The sequence below is a fragment of the Phalacrocorax carbo genome, chromosome Z (genome assembly GCF_963921805.1).
Source record: "Phalacrocorax carbo chromosome Z, bPhaCar2.1, whole genome shotgun sequence".
NCBI classification, from domain to species: Eukaryota; Metazoa; Chordata; class Aves; order Suliformes; family Phalacrocoracidae; genus Phalacrocorax; species Phalacrocorax carbo.
The window spans coordinates 14747904-14764995 of record NC_087548.1 but is presented as its reverse complement, the minus strand read 5'-3'; the positions used below and the strand labels follow the sequence as shown (position 1 = coordinate 14764995).

The window sequence follows — 17092 nt, the reverse complement described above, 5'->3', positions numbered from 1 at the left end:
ATGACATCAGCCGAAGCGTCTGTGGTAGAAGCTCTGCCAGCCGTCAGGCAGTGACATGATTTCTTTACGTGGCAGCAAGGGCAGGAATTTTAGACCCGTGGGTGCCACCAGCCACCCTGAGGCAGCGCAGGGCTTCTGGGCAGTCCTACCGATGCCATCTGCCCCCAAGCCCTTGCGCACATGGCTGCGGGGGACGGGGCAGGAGGAGCACTGTGGGGAGCATGCTGCCCTCCCCACGGGCACCTCCACTTCGACCTTCCAGCAGGCACCCACTCTGCAACATCTGCACAGGCATGTCTGCACCTGGCTTTGCAACATCTGGGCAGCTGTGTTCACACCCAGCTGTGGGCCCCAGCAGCTGCTGAATGCCGTGCTGGTTTTTTGGGAACTGCCCTCTGAATAGCAAGGCAGTGCAGACCTTTGTGCTTTACTCCCCACGCTGTTTTCCAACTGCAAGGGAAGCTCAGAGGGGAAGGAACAACACGTTTAGTTCTCTGACCCTCCCCTAATTTATTTTTTTTTTCCTGTGTCTGGAAAATGCAGCCGATCCAGCTCCCGCCTCGTTCCCCAGCCTCTTCTTTGGGGAATGCCTCCTGGTGGGCAGCAAAGCACTTGCAGACAAGACAATTTATCCGGACGTTTTTGGACAGGGCTTCCGCGCGTGCGGGTCTCTTGCTGCTTCAGGACAGGGGATGCAAGAAGGGTGCTGCAGCTCTGAGCCCAGCCATCGCCGGGGAGCGGTTTGGCTAATCCCGAAGGGAGGAGCGACCGCACAGGAGGGACAGCTTCCCACACAAGCACATCTGTATTTTGATGCCGGTGATGCTTGCCTCCGGAGAGCTGCCGGGGGCAGGACACCAGCTGCGGCATCACGCCCCGGCAGGGTGCGGGCCCGGCCAGGCAGTCCGGAGCAGGCGGCCGCCCACCCGGACGAGGGAAGGCGGGCTCCAGCCGCGAACTCCTTGTGTGGGGATGGCGTCACTGAGATGTGCCTGTTTCCAATCTCCATCTGCTGGTAGGAGGCCCCATTACGAACCGTCTGAGCATTTCAGGCTGTTGGAAAATGTATGAGGAGGGCCAACACTGCAAATCTGGACAGATCAGCATGCAAACAGGCTTTTAAAATAATATACTGAAAAACTGATGATTGTGTAAATACCTGTCTTACACTCATCAAGTAAGAGTCTGTCAGGACAGCCAAAGGTTTGTAAACAGCAACAGATGCGTTGCTATAAAATGCCTCAGGAATACAAGCTGTCTCACAAAACAGACCCTCCTGAAGCCACCAGTGGGACTGGGGCCTGGCATCTGCAGGACTGAACGCACAAACCTCTACTGCTCTTGCAAAGGGGCAAAAACAACCATCATAGGAGCCTTACGTTGGTGACACACTACCCCAGGAGCCCGTCACCCGGCCCCAAGGGGACAGAGGCCGTTTTTTCTCCTGGAAGACATTTTATCACACGTAAATGTATGGGAACTCAATGCTTGTAGGTATCAACCAAACCACGTGGCTTTTTTGCCAGCAGCAGGGTCTGCTGGTAGCACTGTTTTGTAGCTACAAAAATTCTACCTCAGGCTTCCTCAAATAAGCAGAAACTTATTAAATCACAAATTTTAATTTGCTTCAGCTGCAGTTCATCACTGTATATGATTCTAAGACAGAGGGTTTATAGAAATTACTGTTATCGTGAGGAGAATTAATTTGTTACTGCCCCAGGAACATGGACATAAAACCAGAATGAAGTGTGGTTCTAGTCTGTACTTAGTATCTCTGTTACTTATTTTCAAAAGAGTAAGAGAAGGATCCAAATGGAGAAGGAGGAGGCGGCGGCAGGGATGAAGAAAAGCATTTGGAAACTTTACTTCTATGAAATGTTTTTCTGAGGGTTGGCCTGCACACACAAGCACCCCCAGTGACCCATGTTTGCAGAACTAACCCGTGTTGCTATAGATGAAGGTTTCAAGGTACTGACACACTCTTGAACTGTGGCTTGACACTGAGTTCGGAACACTTTTAGCACTCCCTGTGGCAGACCAAAACCACAGTGAACAGAGGATTTAAACCACCGATCTGTCCTAAAAGCCTTGCACCCAGTCCTATTTGAAAAAATCTGCTGGGTTATGCTTGTGCCTGCAGAATTCATGCTGGGTTACATCACATCTGTCTGTGCTGCTACTCTGAAACCTCAACACCTAATGCCTCCAGGAGCTTTTCCGTGAGTTTATCTGACGTGCGGCACCATGACCCGCTGCGCAGCTGCGTTGCAGCCTGGATCCTGAGACCTCCCGCAGTGGCAGGCTGAGGCCGTGGCCCCACAGACAGCCGAAGCCACAGAGGCTGCCTCTGCTCCAGGACCTGCCCCGTACTGGGAGGCCTGACCACAATGCTCGTGCCAGCGATTCTTCCCTGCAGCACATGGGTCTCTGCCATGCTTAAGGGCAGATCGCTTCAGCCTTTTGTGTCCACCTTTTGCTCAGACGAGGGCTGGCATCAGCACAGAGAAAGCCCCAGGACGCTCTGGCTGGCCCAGCGTGAGCCCGAGCCTCCCTGGGGGCAGGTCAGATGGGCAGAGGCTCATGCGGATGTCCCCACTCCACCGCCATGATGGCTGCTCTCCCACCATGGCCCACAAAGGCCTCCAGCCTCCTTGCTTATCCTGGCATCCCACACTGCACAGCCCCCTAGAAAGCAGCTTTTATGGTCTAAACACAACATACGTATAGCAACAGTAATTTATTTAGCTCTCAAACATTCAGAGCAGTGAAACCATACACCACCAACCTCCTTCCCCAGCCAGCCAGCACACAGGAAAACTCACATAATGTAAGCGGGCTTTAGAACTAAATCACAGCTCCACACAGGGATGCAGCACCTGCCAGGTGGTCTCCACCCAGCTTTTCCACTGGCCTGCTCTTGGCTGCTTCTCCTAAGACCCTGTGCTCTGGTTTACTGCAGCACACAGCAGCTCGGCCTTCCCTTGGCTTTTGCTGTCTTGTGCTGACATGCAGCACATCGTCACTTAGTTGACCAGAGCAGTGGAAGGAAGACCAGCAGGGCCTTTCTGCCTGTTCAGCCAGCACAGGGAAATATCAGCTTCCTACCTTGCACCTCTACCCATGAGGTACCTGAAAAAACTATCTAACAAGTGTTTCTTTTACTCCCCATCTCCTATTCCTCTGAAAAGCCAGCCTCAAGGGAATGACACTGATGCTCTCTGTCCTCCAGAAGTACGACTGTGCAGAAAAAACCCAAAACGTACCAACCCCAGATACAGGAGGACCAATGACCACTTTTCTCATACTGCAAAGGGGACCTGTGAGCAGGAAGTAGCCACAAGCCACAGTGGGAGCATACACACTCTTCCGTGAGGGACCGAGCAAGAGGACGCTGCTGTCCTGCTGGTGTGCGGCATGCCCTGAAGAGTGTCAGCCACCCCTGAGCTCACGCATCAGCCACGTGCCACCATGTGTTGCTGAAGGCACAAGATCTGTCCATCAGGAAGGCACAGTGGAAGAAGCCTCCTGATGGTGGCTGAAATCTCCTGGATCACTTCATTCTCCATCACCTCCTCATGCCCACCTAGGCTGGCAGAAGGGGGAGCCTAGGACAGCCAGATGCCAAGTAACGAGGGACTCACACTTCCCTTCTCTAGCAAGAGGTGGAGGGGGTGGTGGGGATAATCTTCACACAGACCTAAATAGATGCCTCTTCCCAAATTTCAACATACTCACAGTCTTCTGAAGCCTCTGCCACCATTTGTCACCATTCGCTAGGCACAGGGCATGGGACAGCTGAGAAGAGCCAGTATGCTCAAGCTGAGGAGCCTAACCAAATTACCTCTGTTGTATGCAACCTGCTGTCTGTGAGTTTGGCAAGAGGATTGTTCATCCCCAGTACTCATGCACTTAGTGTGTGTGTGAAGGAATCAGCTATAAAAACATTGCCCAGGAGCACAGCCATGCTGTCATGACTGTCCACGCAGGAGACCAGAAATAAAGAACCACCAGACCAGTGATGCACAGGAAGCACTTCTACTTGAATGTGGCAGCAACTAACTTTGAAGGTGAAATGGAAGATTGCCACAGATCTGCCCCTAATAAAAAAAGAAAAAAAATCTGTTATGCAACAGAGCTGGCATCTTGCCAAATGGTAAAACCAACGGCAATTCAGATGGGTTACACTAGGCAGCAGGCCCATTGCTTGTGGTGGCGCAAAAGCCATCAAAGCAGGTGTGATCTGCCCTCCCAGGTGATCTCACCATGAACAGACCATTTCATCAGCAGCCTTCTTCAAAGGAAACCCAGTACTGAAGAGCCTACAGAAATTTTCTACAAGAGGTTGAGGAGCTACGTGACCCCTGGGATGTAACTGAACAAGGTACAGTTCCTGCTGCTTGGGTGTTCCGCCCCCAGACAGGAAGATACTATTAGCAAATAAGTTACTGAAAAACTAGTTTCTCAAATAAAACTCAGGACAAGGAGAGATGATAAATGGCAACGGGGCTGACTGTGTAACTATTGCTAATTTTAAAGAGAAGTATACATACCCATGTATCCATATGCACATGCATATATATATACTCTCACTGTAGTTCTGTGCGTGAAGTGCTAACTGATAGAGAACCACAGTTCTGAGAAATCGTGGGACCTCACCAATCTGTGCTACTGCTGAAAAGGGAGTTTTAAACTTAATTGGAATGCATCCAGTGGCGAATGGGATAACTGATTTCCCTCTAGCCCGATGACCATGTGAGAAACGGCTCCAAAGTTCGCAACTGGATAGAAGGTGTGTAATCTGCCAAACTGCACAGGGCTTGGGGTAGATTCTATTCTACCTGACAGATCAAGAAAGTTAATAAGCAAGTTGCAATTTCAGGGAGCAAAACCCAGTACATCTGACAGCTCTCTAAATATGAGATACAGAACAGATTTGCACTATGTTAAAACAGTGTAGTGAGGCTTCCCACAATACAAAAAGTAAATGAATGCACAAAAAGAACAAAGGTGAAAAAATCAGAAATAGTTTATTTGCTGCATAAGGAAACTTCTTGTAAATTACATATAAAGAAACTTGCTATGCTGTAGTATATAATTTTCAATATCCCACAAAGATAATTGTAATAAATATACAAACCAAAACAAAGTAGAAGACTAAATCCATCAGGCAACCTACAAAATGGTTCATCAAGTTTTATAGTTTGCAACATTAGCATGCTTAAAATCTTGTTGGTCATTCTGAAGTGCTGCAGCAAAATTCTTTTCACATTTCTTTGGAGCATTTTCAAAACCACCTAACTAGAAAATACTGTTCAAAATTAGCAGGCATTAGTTAAACCACCCAAGAAAAGTTAACACCAAGGTCTAACTGATGCAAAGGTGTGATTTTTCTTTTTCCTTTTAAAATCCATTTTAATTTTTCCAGGGTTAGGAATTACCAGATATAAGTGCACTATGAGTCCAGTCAGCCTAAGGGACTGCTGACTCTTGTCATATTATGACTCTATATAAACTTAATAGATTATATAGCTCTGGAAGATTTCTCTATTAGAGACACATCCGCTAACAGGAATAAAGCAAATACCATAGTGAAGCTGCAAGCTAGTTAGAATGGGTCTACCCTCAAGTGCAGTGTGTGCTTAAAAACGTTTTTCCATAGTTTCATACTATACCATACCAGGCATTTTTACTTGACTTCAAATTTAAAAGTGCTGAAGAAGGCTGTACTGATGCCCCTGGCCTCCAGAAACAACATGTAGAAATTTTTGACACCTTTTGCTGTCCTCTACCTATCATTTCTACATTTTTTGAAACAGCAGGCTGAGTTGCACGTTACACTTCACTGCTCTGGACCAACCGACACACAGGTCTATTATTCCATACAGATCTTTTACAAACTGAAAACACGTCACTGTGCTTCACTATTACTGAATACTTGGGGGTATATAAAAAAAAACTCTCTAAAACACGATTACCTAAAAATATTTGTTAATAAGCTTAATGCAAACATTATGTAGAAAAAATGGTTTAGTTACAAAAAAATTCATTAGAGGGCCAATAAAAATATACTGACGAGAAGATCTTTACAAAAGTGAGGTTAGGAAGTATGAGGCATTGACATTCACTGTAAACATCCTGCGTTCACTAGAATCCCCTGTCTAAAGTATATGTTCTGGTTTTGTTCCTGAGCTTCAGGGCTGACACTTGCATAGATAGCTAAACATATCCTAAAGGGTTGTTTACACAGATGTTTCTGTACTGCTTTGTACAGAACTTCAATAAACTAATGATTTTACCTCTTGAAATAGTTTCACTCCACTACCAGGCAGTTCAAGGAAACTATGAAGCATGGTATGACGTTTGTGTACTCAGTGCATTGGATGGGTTGGGACAGCTACCTCACGGTGTGTTAATCTTAAATAATATTATACTGAGAAATGTAGCTGTTTTGATGTTCTGGCTTACCATAAACACCTGCTTCTACTCACTGCTGCAAGGCTCACCCCTGCCCTGCCAAGGACTGCATATGGCAAAATGTCAGGAACCCGAGTGCTACAACATCAAGCAACTAAATTAATCCCCATTAATAAGATGCAGCTTATAAACTGTACAGAAAACCTTATGGAGAATTTCACCTTTACCCAGGAAACATGAGTGCTTTCCTCTATATTAGCCTCCCTCTACTGGAGAAAGCTAGAAAGTACTTTCAGGGTAAACATGACATGGAGTGGCCTAAGTAAAAGGTCTGAAGAACATACTTGGTGTTTCGGATATGAAAAGCAGGCATGTGTTTAGTTACTGCATATGTAAATGCACATGGGAAGTGGTAGAGACAGACAAACAAATCCACCTCACAAACAGCACAATAACACAAAAGCAGCAAATTGCCAATTTTAAATCTTATATTAAGGCAAATCTAGATAAACACCAACAACAGGATTAATAAAAAATGGGGAGCTTTCCTTGGCTTCTTTGTTTACTTTTTCTGTGATTGGCTTTTACACATTGATAAAATTTGTTTAAGTACTTTCTGGACATCTTCATCCATTTGACCCTAGAGAAGGGGAGACAGAAGAAAAGATGATTGAATTCAAGCATATCTCTACTCTTTAAGAAGATTTACAAACTATTTCTGAGGTACAATAATCAGATCAGTTTTCCAAAAGGAAGCTTAAACAGTCATACCTTTTGGGTAGGATGTCTTAGATAAAACATGCAAAGTTATTACCAGGTCTGCAGAAGAAATACCTTTCAAAAAAATACCAACACTGTGTAACACTGACAAAATGCAACCATACCTGCACAGCATAGAGAAGGTGCATCCTGTAAACTGAGACAATTTCCTGATGTTGTTTCTTTGTTTCCTAGAAAATAGTTAAGCAGAGAGTCACAGAGCATTCAGAACTGTGGAATTCAGAACTTCCCAACTAGATTCAGAGGGCTGTGGGGAGTTACAAACCACAGTCTCATGCACACATGGAAAACCAGCTCAGACAGTACTGTGCCACTAGCCATCAAAAACAATTTGCTTTTAAGTGTGGTCCACAGACACACTGTAATTCTACCTATGCCTGCTAAAAAGCAGGTGAGATGACATCAGTTTTAAGAAGCACTGAGGTGCAAAGATGTGGAATGACCACATATGCTACTTCTGAGCTTATCAGCAACTGGAGTTGAGGAAAGCCAACAATATTCTGAAAAAGCAGCCCTTGACTGCAACTGAGCTCTTCCCTCAAGTCAGTGACCCATCTGTCAGCTAATGCCTTCCCAGGGAGGAGGAGGTTCTTATGCTTACAAAGGTCTTAACCCATTAAATCTCAGTTAATTACTATACATTCAAACAAGGAAAGCCAACCTCATTTTTTGTGATCACAGACTGCCACATCCCAGAAGCCATCTTTCCAAATAAACATGAAGCTGTTAGGAAAGCTAGTCTACAAGAAGGAAAGAATGCTTCTGTACTGTTTTAAATCCTGCCCATTTTCCTTACACATTACCTTACATTACTTTGCTTGTCCTTGCACAGTGAGAGATGAAGGGTCCTTTCGGACTTGGCAGACTGGGATAAGAAACAGTCTGAGCCTCCACCCTGACAGAATGCAGTATTTAGCTGTCTGCCTACTTATTTCTCCCCACTGCAAGGGAAATTTTTTGGTCCATATATATATTGCCCCTTCTTTCTGTCTGCTAGGGAAGGTGGGCAAGCAGACACCAGGTAAGCCAGTTAGCACATCCGGCTGGAAATTCTCCCTTCAGAGTTACTCAAGAGCTCTCAACAAAGGCCTCTGGTGGCAAGTACCTTCCTTTCACTCCCACCAGTGAATTAAAGTGCTCTTTTGGACAGACAGCACTTGGAAATAGCAATTGTGACTGAACCCAGCTTAGAAGACTGGACCTTTCATGTACAAGTACAATCTCTAAGCAGTTCAGAATTTCAGAGAATAAACTCTGCTCCCTATAAATAGATGGATTTGCTTGATTTGAAACTTCATGCCTACAGTGACTATTCTATCCAGAAAATCAAACTGATCTTAGCTTAATAAAAACAAAAAATACTTCAGCTGATGAATGTTCTTGAGAAAACACACAAATCCACTGCACACTGGCCCTATCTGTCACAAATCAGGGTCTCAGCAGCAGGTCTGGTCACTACATTCCACTATAAGTACAGGAACTTTGCTCCACTATTGATCTCAGGAAATATCTTGAGGAAAACAGCTTTCTCCAGTTACACTGTTTCTAATGAGCAATTCATGGCTTGCAGATTCAGATTACAGATTCTGTTTCAGAGAAACAGAGAAATTATAGACTTTCTGGATGAAAATTCCATTCCTTGTACTCATGACTGTGCTCCATTTTAAATAAGGCAGAGTGAAGAATGGCACATGTACTTTCAGAGAACTGAGAATAATGGTGGGTTTACAAATTACCACACTTACAGTCAGTTGGTTTTGCAACTGCTTCACTTGTTGTTGTAATGCCTCCAGTTGCTGGCTTTGTCTTTTGGGGGCACTGGTTGAGTAGGAAAGCTGAGAAAGGCTGTTCAATGCTTCTTTTAATTTGCTAACTTCCTTGGACATTTCATTGATCTAGGGAGGCAAAAAATAGGTTTTCATGAAGAGGTGAGAGACATACCGTATTCTTGTGGGTCTCATCTTGGGGTTATTTGTCACTTAAATTTAAGAAGTAGGGAAAACCAAGATGTAAACTCAATGGACAAAAAGAAACATCATGTAAGCAAAGGGGTACAATGCTTTTCTATCCCGCCTCCCAGCCCAGTCAATTCAAAATGCATTCCCTGTTCTGAAAGACAGCACTATTTACAAACAAGGATTGCATTTACCAGCTTTACAACCATTGATGCTGGGCACAGGATGGAAACCTACCAAACACAGGCCAGCTATTCACAGCTAGCAAAATACATAGCGCTTTATAAAGAAATTTTTAGCGACATATTATAGTTGCACAGGAAACAGTCAAGTCATGCTAAGATTGAGATGATACAGTAAAATCAGAGTAGTGAATTCCTGCTCATTTCTGATTGTTTCCTTGTCTCCTCTGGAATCTCTTCCTGCTATAAAACCACTACTTTGGCTTCAGTTGCCTGAACAGTGTGAACCCAACCTAAACAGAACTTAAGAGGTAAATTGAAAGATCATGCGCGTCTCCACAGGGGAGGAAATCAACTGTAAAGTCAAATATATTGAAAACTTTTTTCACTTTGATATCTGAATTTTTAGATGGGCAAAAGCACTGAAAAGTTACTCCACACTGTGACACTTGACCCAGCATCATCTATTAGATCACCCATGCATGATCCAACATGTTTTGCAGTCTGAATTCATGTACTACCCCTCCACTGTAGTGAATCACTAACCTTTTTATCTTTATCCTCTTCTAGTTTTGATGAGCTTTCAGAATATCTTTTCATTTCAAGAAGATCTTCTTGAGCTTGGTGGTACTTTTGGTGAAGACCAGTCACCTCCCGTTCCTTTGCTTCAAGCAGAGTATGCATACCTTCTTTCTCTTCTTTCAAGTGCAAAACTTCATTTCGCAGTTGCATAGCATCTAAGGACATATTTTCCTTCTCTTGGATTACATCCTTCAGTTTGGATGACAAAATGCTAACTTCACCCTCTAGTGATAACTGGAGCTTTTCATATGTAGCCTTGGGTACCATTGCTTCATTAATTGCAGCTTTTTCTTCCAGTAATTCCTTCTGTAGGTTTCTTACCTCGCTTTCCTTGTTAGTAAGCAGTTCTTTGAGACCATTTATTTCTTCCTCCATTTCCTTTACAGTATTTCTGAGTGCATTCATCACCTGATGGTGTTCAGTAATTGGCAGAGAGTTTTGTTTCTGAGCATCTAACAGTTGCTTTAGTTGTTCTGCTTCATCCAGTACTTTCGTGTACTGAGATTTCATTTCTGATAACTCATTCTCTGCTTTGTATTTCAAAGAATTTGTTACCTGCATCAGTTTCTCATGTTCATCCCTAGGAACGTAGTCCAAAGCTATATCATCTAGAGTTTTTCTCTTTCTGTAGTCTTCAAGTTCTGTTTGTGCTTCTTTGTACAACTGAGACAATTCACTAAGTTGTCTGTTGAGCTCATCTGTCGTTTTGTGCATCTCATCTTTCATTTCTCCAGCTTCAGCACTAGATTCCAACTGTGCCTGATTTCTCAGCTTGTCCTGTAGCCTTTTGATTTCCTCTTGCCCTTCTTTATACCTCTCAATCAACAATGCTTTCTCTTGATTAATGTTATCAATAACTGAACAATATGAATTCTTCATTTCCTCACACTCTTCCACTGACAATTTGCTTGCCACATTCTGCTCTCTTTCTTCAAACTGTTTCTGTAGCTCTCTCACTTTCTCTTTTTGTCTTTCACTTTCCTCCAATGCTGTCTTCAATTCTTGCTTAAGCATTTCAACTTCTCTGCATGTAACCTTCAACCTACTCAGATCAGAACTGGTTTCTTCACTTTCAGAGGAAACAGGACGCAGCTTCATTTGCCTTTGTACACTCAAAACCTCTTTCACAGCTTCCTCACACCTGTTTTGAGTTTCTGGGAACTTCAGGTTACGATCAGAACCATTTTCTGAAATATTTGTGCTATTTAAATTATCTGTTTCTGGGACTCTAGTCTGGACCTGAGCTTCTATGTGCTTTCTTTTGGCTTCAGAATTATCTAGTTTCCCCTGCACATCCTTTAAGTCTTCCTGGAGATACTTTGTTTTTACTTCACTGGGCCTTGTCAACTTTTCTTGAATTTGGGTGGCATTTGATGTAGACTTCAGCTCCTGAGCCAAGAACTCATTTTGTCTATCTGCTGTTTGCTCAAACTCTGTTTGGGTTGAATGATAAGATTCTACACTTGAATCCACTTCTTTAGGTGTTCTTTCCTGTGCAAAAAGAAATGCGGACAACTGCACAATAAAAACAAGTACGTGATTATATTTTTTACAATAGAGTACGCAAGGAAATCTTGCCACATCCTACAGAAAAAGACAATTAAAGCACCATGGAAGAAAATTTTAGAAAAATTCAAAACCTAGCTGCTTCCGTTTAGTCATTTACAGCAAGAGAAGGCAGTAAGTGCCAAGCTCCTCTGAAAGTCTGGGCTAATCTCCATAAACTAATAATCAAAGCTATGCAAATTAAAATTCTGCTAACACAACTGTTAACGACATCTTTAGAATGTGTTTATCATAATAAACAAAGTTATTCAGTAACTTATGGGAAAAGAGAGAAGATCAAAACACTGACTTAATCCTTTGGGGCAGAGTGTTTCCATGATCTTACCACCAACAAGCTTGTTAAATTATCTTCACAGTACGTGTCTTTAAAAAGGTAAGCAGTTCTTTGTTCTGCTAGCAGATTAAGAGAGCGTTAGAACAGCACAAAAATATGCCACCTGTAATTTGTCCTGCAGCTCCTTATTGTGCAATGTCAATGAAGCAATTTTTGCTTGCATCAACAGAAGTAGATCTTGTTGGTCAGCTTCAGAACTCACATCCAATAAACTATCAGCACCTTTGGAGAAAAAAAAAGATTCAAAAGCTTTAAAAAAGCTGAAATGCTAGTTAGTTAGTTACTCTAACCTTTCAAATTAAAGTTTGTTCCCATGACCACTAAGTGTAGTGAGCAAGCAAACTGTTCCTAGAAACACTTGCCCCAAAAATTTTTTCGACTGCCCAACAGAGGCAGGTTTTGATGGGGAGCTGCTAGTGAAATTACAAAACATTACTCCCAATACTTACTGTGTCTCACATTTTAACCACAAAAGCACAGAGGACTTCTGATGAGATTTCAACATTTTACACCACCTAAAACACCTAACCAAATAGGAAAATAAGGATAAAGTGTTATTGTATACCTGTTGTGCTGTCACTCAGTCTGTCTTTATTATCTCGATGCAAGGAGCTGAATTCCTCCTGCTGAGACACCAAAAGAAAATGCTTTCACAGAAAGCAGATATAAAGAAGGAGAGTTCACAAAAAAGAAGTACAGACAGTATAGATCTTGCTGGATAAAGCCTGGCAAAGTGGGTTTCTTTTATTTGGGGTCTTATTTAATTGTAGTATTTCAAAGTCTGCTAAAGCCATTCGAGTTCCATTCCCCAATTCTCATTAAATATTAATGAAATATGGGCAACTACCTCATAGATAGTTTGGAAGGCTGCAGCCCCTGTGATAAATAATAGCAATATATTGTCATGTATTTTAAAAAAAATCTTCAATACTTTAAGGTGAAGATCAGACAGAACACACTCAACCATTTCCCTGATGACTTTTGGTGAAAGGGTGTCTACTTTTTGCATTGCAGAATGCCATGCACTTCACTGGTATTGGGTAATGAGCTCCTACAGCATTAATGCTTACTTTCATAACCATATTCCTAAATTCTAACTAACTTATGACTAATTCTATTTAGATATTCAGTAAACATTAAAGTAATCCACACTTGCTGTATAAATTACATTGAAATAGATTTGGACTCCTTTTTGTTCCTAAAACTCAGCTAATTAATTCACAGGGGACTTTGCAGTCAGCAAAATAGATTATTAAGCAAAATAGATTATTCAGATACTATACTTTTCTTTCCTAAGCTTCTAAGAACAGAAAACTGATACCTTGCATGCTTGGTCAGCAAAGAAAGCTTGCCCTTTTCCAGTCATGGGAGTTGAAGCTGATGAGTGTGGAGAGGACAAATCACTAAGCTGTAAAAGATGTTATATAAATATGTATGTATACATACATGTACAACCTCTCTAACAAATGCCCATATATATTCACACACACATTAAAGAGTACTTTTCCCCGCACTAACATAAGTCACAACTCTAGGTCAGTTTCAAAGAGTAGACCTAATTATTCAGTGCTCTTCTGAGTCAGTACTACATATGCAGTGTAGCTGTTTATACAGGTGACATTCCAGTTTAACATTAAATCTAACTGTTAAACTGCATTTTGATACTATACTTTATATAAGTATTTTACTTTCATATGTATATATGCATATAATAATGTGTACTTACATATGTATAATTAAAATATACATAATTATTACTTATGTAAGTTTGCAAAACTTCAACTTTATATGGAAGAAGCAATTGTACAATAAAATTTATACAGTTTTATCTTAGACCATGCTGTATTTCAAGCAATTTTGGTTAGTTAACCTAACCAACATGTGCTTTCATAGTGTCATCCTAATGTCAGGAAAAGCACTCATGGTAAGCCAGGCATGTAAAATAACAGTGATAGAGCAAATCCAGCCCACATTATTCACATAATGTACAAAATGCTTTTCACCCCCTAAAAGCATCTCAAAATCGGTCTTTTCTTTACCTGAGTAGGACTGATAGGAGGAGGTGGGGCTTTGCGTTTTTTTGGAGTTCCACTTCTTTCTGAACTTAATTTAGAGCCTTGATCATGCTGAAAGTTTCACCAGCCAGAAAAGGTAGGTTTGTTAGTTTGGTTAGTAAAGTCTGAGCAATTTGTTTTATTAAAAAAAAAAAAATAATCCCACATTAATATCAACTTTAGCAGTTCATGCAGTGCCTTATTCTTTTTTTTCTATGTAAAGAGGTCTCTACCAACACAAAGGTATTAAACATGCCTGACAATAAGAATCTGATCCCATGTAATCCATGCTTCAGTGAAAACAAACAAGATTTAGTGAAAAAGCAGAAGCTGACAACAGGTTTAGCACTAGTGATCTTAAATATGTCCATTCATACAGAGTCCAGTCATGCCATTCTTAATGGCTACCAACTTTCCTCTCCACCACCTCTGCCTGAACTCCCTGAAAAACCCACCTCTCCACTCAGAGAAGAAATGAACCAATGCATTGCACCCTCGTCCACTTTCCAGCCACCAGCAGGTCTACAAGGCCTACTTGCACTCCAAGATATGATACTAAATAAAAAATGTAAGAAACTAATTTAATTGCCTAACTCTGTTGGGATTCTCACAGGTGGGGGTCTCTAGTCAGACGTAACTGGGATAACCTTCAATTTTGTGTTTCAGAAAGAGAGAACTTTTCTATATCATCTTCTCTACAGTTTAAAGGGATAAGGAGTCCAAAAGCCAAACCCCTGCAATACACATGAGAAAAGTGCATCTTCCTGGAACACATGTGCACATACACACACATCCTCCCTTTTCTTACTGAGGGTGCTGGCTGCTGTTACAGAGAGAAGCGAAGTCTAAAAGCTATGTTCCTGAAACACATTCCTTAAATAAGCAACAAAAACCTTTCACATTACAGATTAGTCAGTGGCAACGCATCTCACAGTGACATTTACTAGTGCTTCTAGTCTTGTCAATTACTGTTTTTTTCCGGAGTTACAAGCCTTTTTAGCCAAAGTATTTTCAAAACTAAAAGGACAAATACCTGCTTTGTTTTTGTTGGTGACTTTGTATCTGTGAAGCAGAAAATAAGCAGAATTAAGAACAGCTATTAGAGAAAAAGTTATTTGCCATTCCTAACCCATCTCTCAGCTTTACTTCCCACACCATAAATACTTTGTCTGGTTTTTGAATTCCTGTCTGAAATCTGAGAAATATACTTACATTTCCAAATTCCATTTGAACCATGTTCTTTCTCTGCTGCTTTTTACATTTCATACTGAGATAAAATTAAAAGGATTGTGACAATTCTTGTTCTACTACAGTCTTGCACCATTCTTGCACATAGCTTCCTACTTCAGAAATCCATCTTAGTTTGACCATAAAACTATCTGCATTTGTTCCTTCTCCAACCCTTCTATTGAGGAGCTATGTGTTCCACTTTTTCACATAATAAAAAAGGATCTATTCATAGAATCATAGAATCACTGAGGTTGGAAAAGACCTCTAGGATCATCAAGTCCAACCATCAACCCATACACAATACATATTCCAAATACAATACATGTTCCAAATTGTATGCAAGATTTCACAATGCTGCTACAGCAGCTTACCTTTTCTTTCTCCAAAACAGCTCTTTTGGCCCTGCTCAGTGCTTTATCCCATGCTGAATATTACAGTCTATTGCAAAAAGCACATTTTCCTGCTTTTGGGAAACCTCAGCCCGACCATCTTAAAGATGGCTTTTGAAATTTTTCAGGCTACCTTATGAAGAAAATTTGTTCATTGCTAAACATACATGTAGCCAGTTCAAGAAGTGACAAACTACAGATTGGCATCTCTTACATACCCACATCCTGAGACAACTTTGATGACAGGAGATTCTGGATCCCTGTGTTCTCTGAGAGCTTGGAGTAATGCAGGGCATTGTGTCCAAAGACATCTACTAAACTGACATCTGCACCTTTCCTAAGGAAGGCTTCCACCATGTTAAGGATACCAGCTTCACAAGCCATCATCAAAGCAGTTCTGGACAAAACAAACACAGAGTGAGTGTCAAGACTGTACTCTTTAAGCAGCAGCTCATTTTTTTTCAGATATTGAACAATGAAGTCCAAAATTTTATCAACATGTGTATTGACACATACCTCCTGTAACTGTTGTTTCTCCTTACAAACACCTGCCTACCCCTCCTCCTCTTTCCCATACTACCCAGCTGGACTTTCTGCAAAGACCTGGCACACTTTGCACACATCTCCAAACATTTCTAAAAATGGATTCCTGAGGCTAAGAGGAGAGTAATAGCTAGAAATGGCTGCAGGATAGTCAGACTATCAAATCTCACTGCCACACTCCAATTACAGCTTTGCAAGTGGTGCTACAACATGAAAACATCTATTTCATTGCTGCTTTCCTTCATGTGTTGCTTTTAAGAAGAAAAGACAAGCAGATTTCTACCAAAAAGCCAAATAAATCTCAAAGCTCTTCAGTAAGAATCAGAGATGGGTTTCACGTCAAATCCCAAGCGACAATCAGCCTTTTTTAAAAAAAAAAAAAAAAAGGAATTCATCATCGAACCACAATCAACTCCCTCTCCAACACAGGGCAGCTAGACAGTGCCAGGTCCTAGAGTAAGGGCAGCATGCAGGAGGAGTGTTTTCCTAACAGTTTTCATCTGTTTCTCTGAATTACTTGAAGGGCTTGTAAGAGACATACAGAATAATCACAAACACACAGAAAACCCCACCTTTCAAGCATGCTCTAATATTGCTTTGCTGCTTGGGTATAATTCTCTCTTTTCAACATGAAAACATACCTAACAGGGTGGCCAAGGTCACTGGCAAACTTGCAAATTTTGCCAAATTGCACTGGCAATTCCTCAGGGCAGATATGAAAATGAAAAGTTACTACAGTGATAATATTTGCTAGGTTTCAAGGCAATCACTTCACAAATGAATTAAATATACTCCCCATAACAGGTGAGCCCTGGAGAAGTGATGGCTGTTGCAGTGGTATGCTAAAAAGCAGTGCTGGGTGGTAACTTGGATAGCACTTCCAGTTACAGGGATGGCTTTAGATTACCAAAATAATTTGCTTAGTCTGGACAAGATAGGAAATTGGAGATGCCATTTTCAAAGGTTATCCCTTTCCTCTCCCAATAAGGCTTCTCCTTTTTCAGTAAAAACTTAACCACTTTTGTGAACAGGAGATGCAAGGGTAGTCACTCTCTTTACCAGA

General features: G+C 41.8%; 1 protein-coding gene across 3 annotated transcripts in view; it reads right to left on the bottom strand.

Moving 5' to 3' along the window:
* Positions 1-5008: 5008 nt before the first annotated feature.
* Positions 5009-17092, bottom strand: part of RAI14 (retinoic acid induced 14) — an 87329-nt gene continuing 75245 nt past the window's right edge. For 2 of the 3 annotated variants that reach the window (XM_064439650.1, XM_064439651.1), the window contains exons 9-18: positions 15705-15883; positions 14901-14929; positions 13853-13939; positions 13135-13221; positions 12379-12439; positions 11917-12035; positions 9878-11404; positions 8940-9089; positions 7299-7364; positions 5009-7054 (exon numbers count right to left, since the gene is read on the bottom strand). In XM_064439650.1, coding sequence (XP_064295720.1) covers positions 6977-7054; positions 7299-7364; positions 8940-9089; positions 9878-11404; positions 11917-12035; positions 12379-12439; positions 13135-13221; positions 13853-13939; positions 14901-14929; positions 15705-15883 — 2383 coding nt within the window. In that variant the 3' untranslated portion in view covers positions 5009-6976. The remainder of the gene's footprint in view (positions 7055-7298; positions 7365-8939; positions 9090-9877; positions 11405-11916; positions 12036-12378; positions 12440-13134; positions 13222-13852; positions 13940-14900; positions 14930-15704; positions 15884-17092) is intronic. The other variant, XM_064439652.1, reaches the window with a different exon arrangement.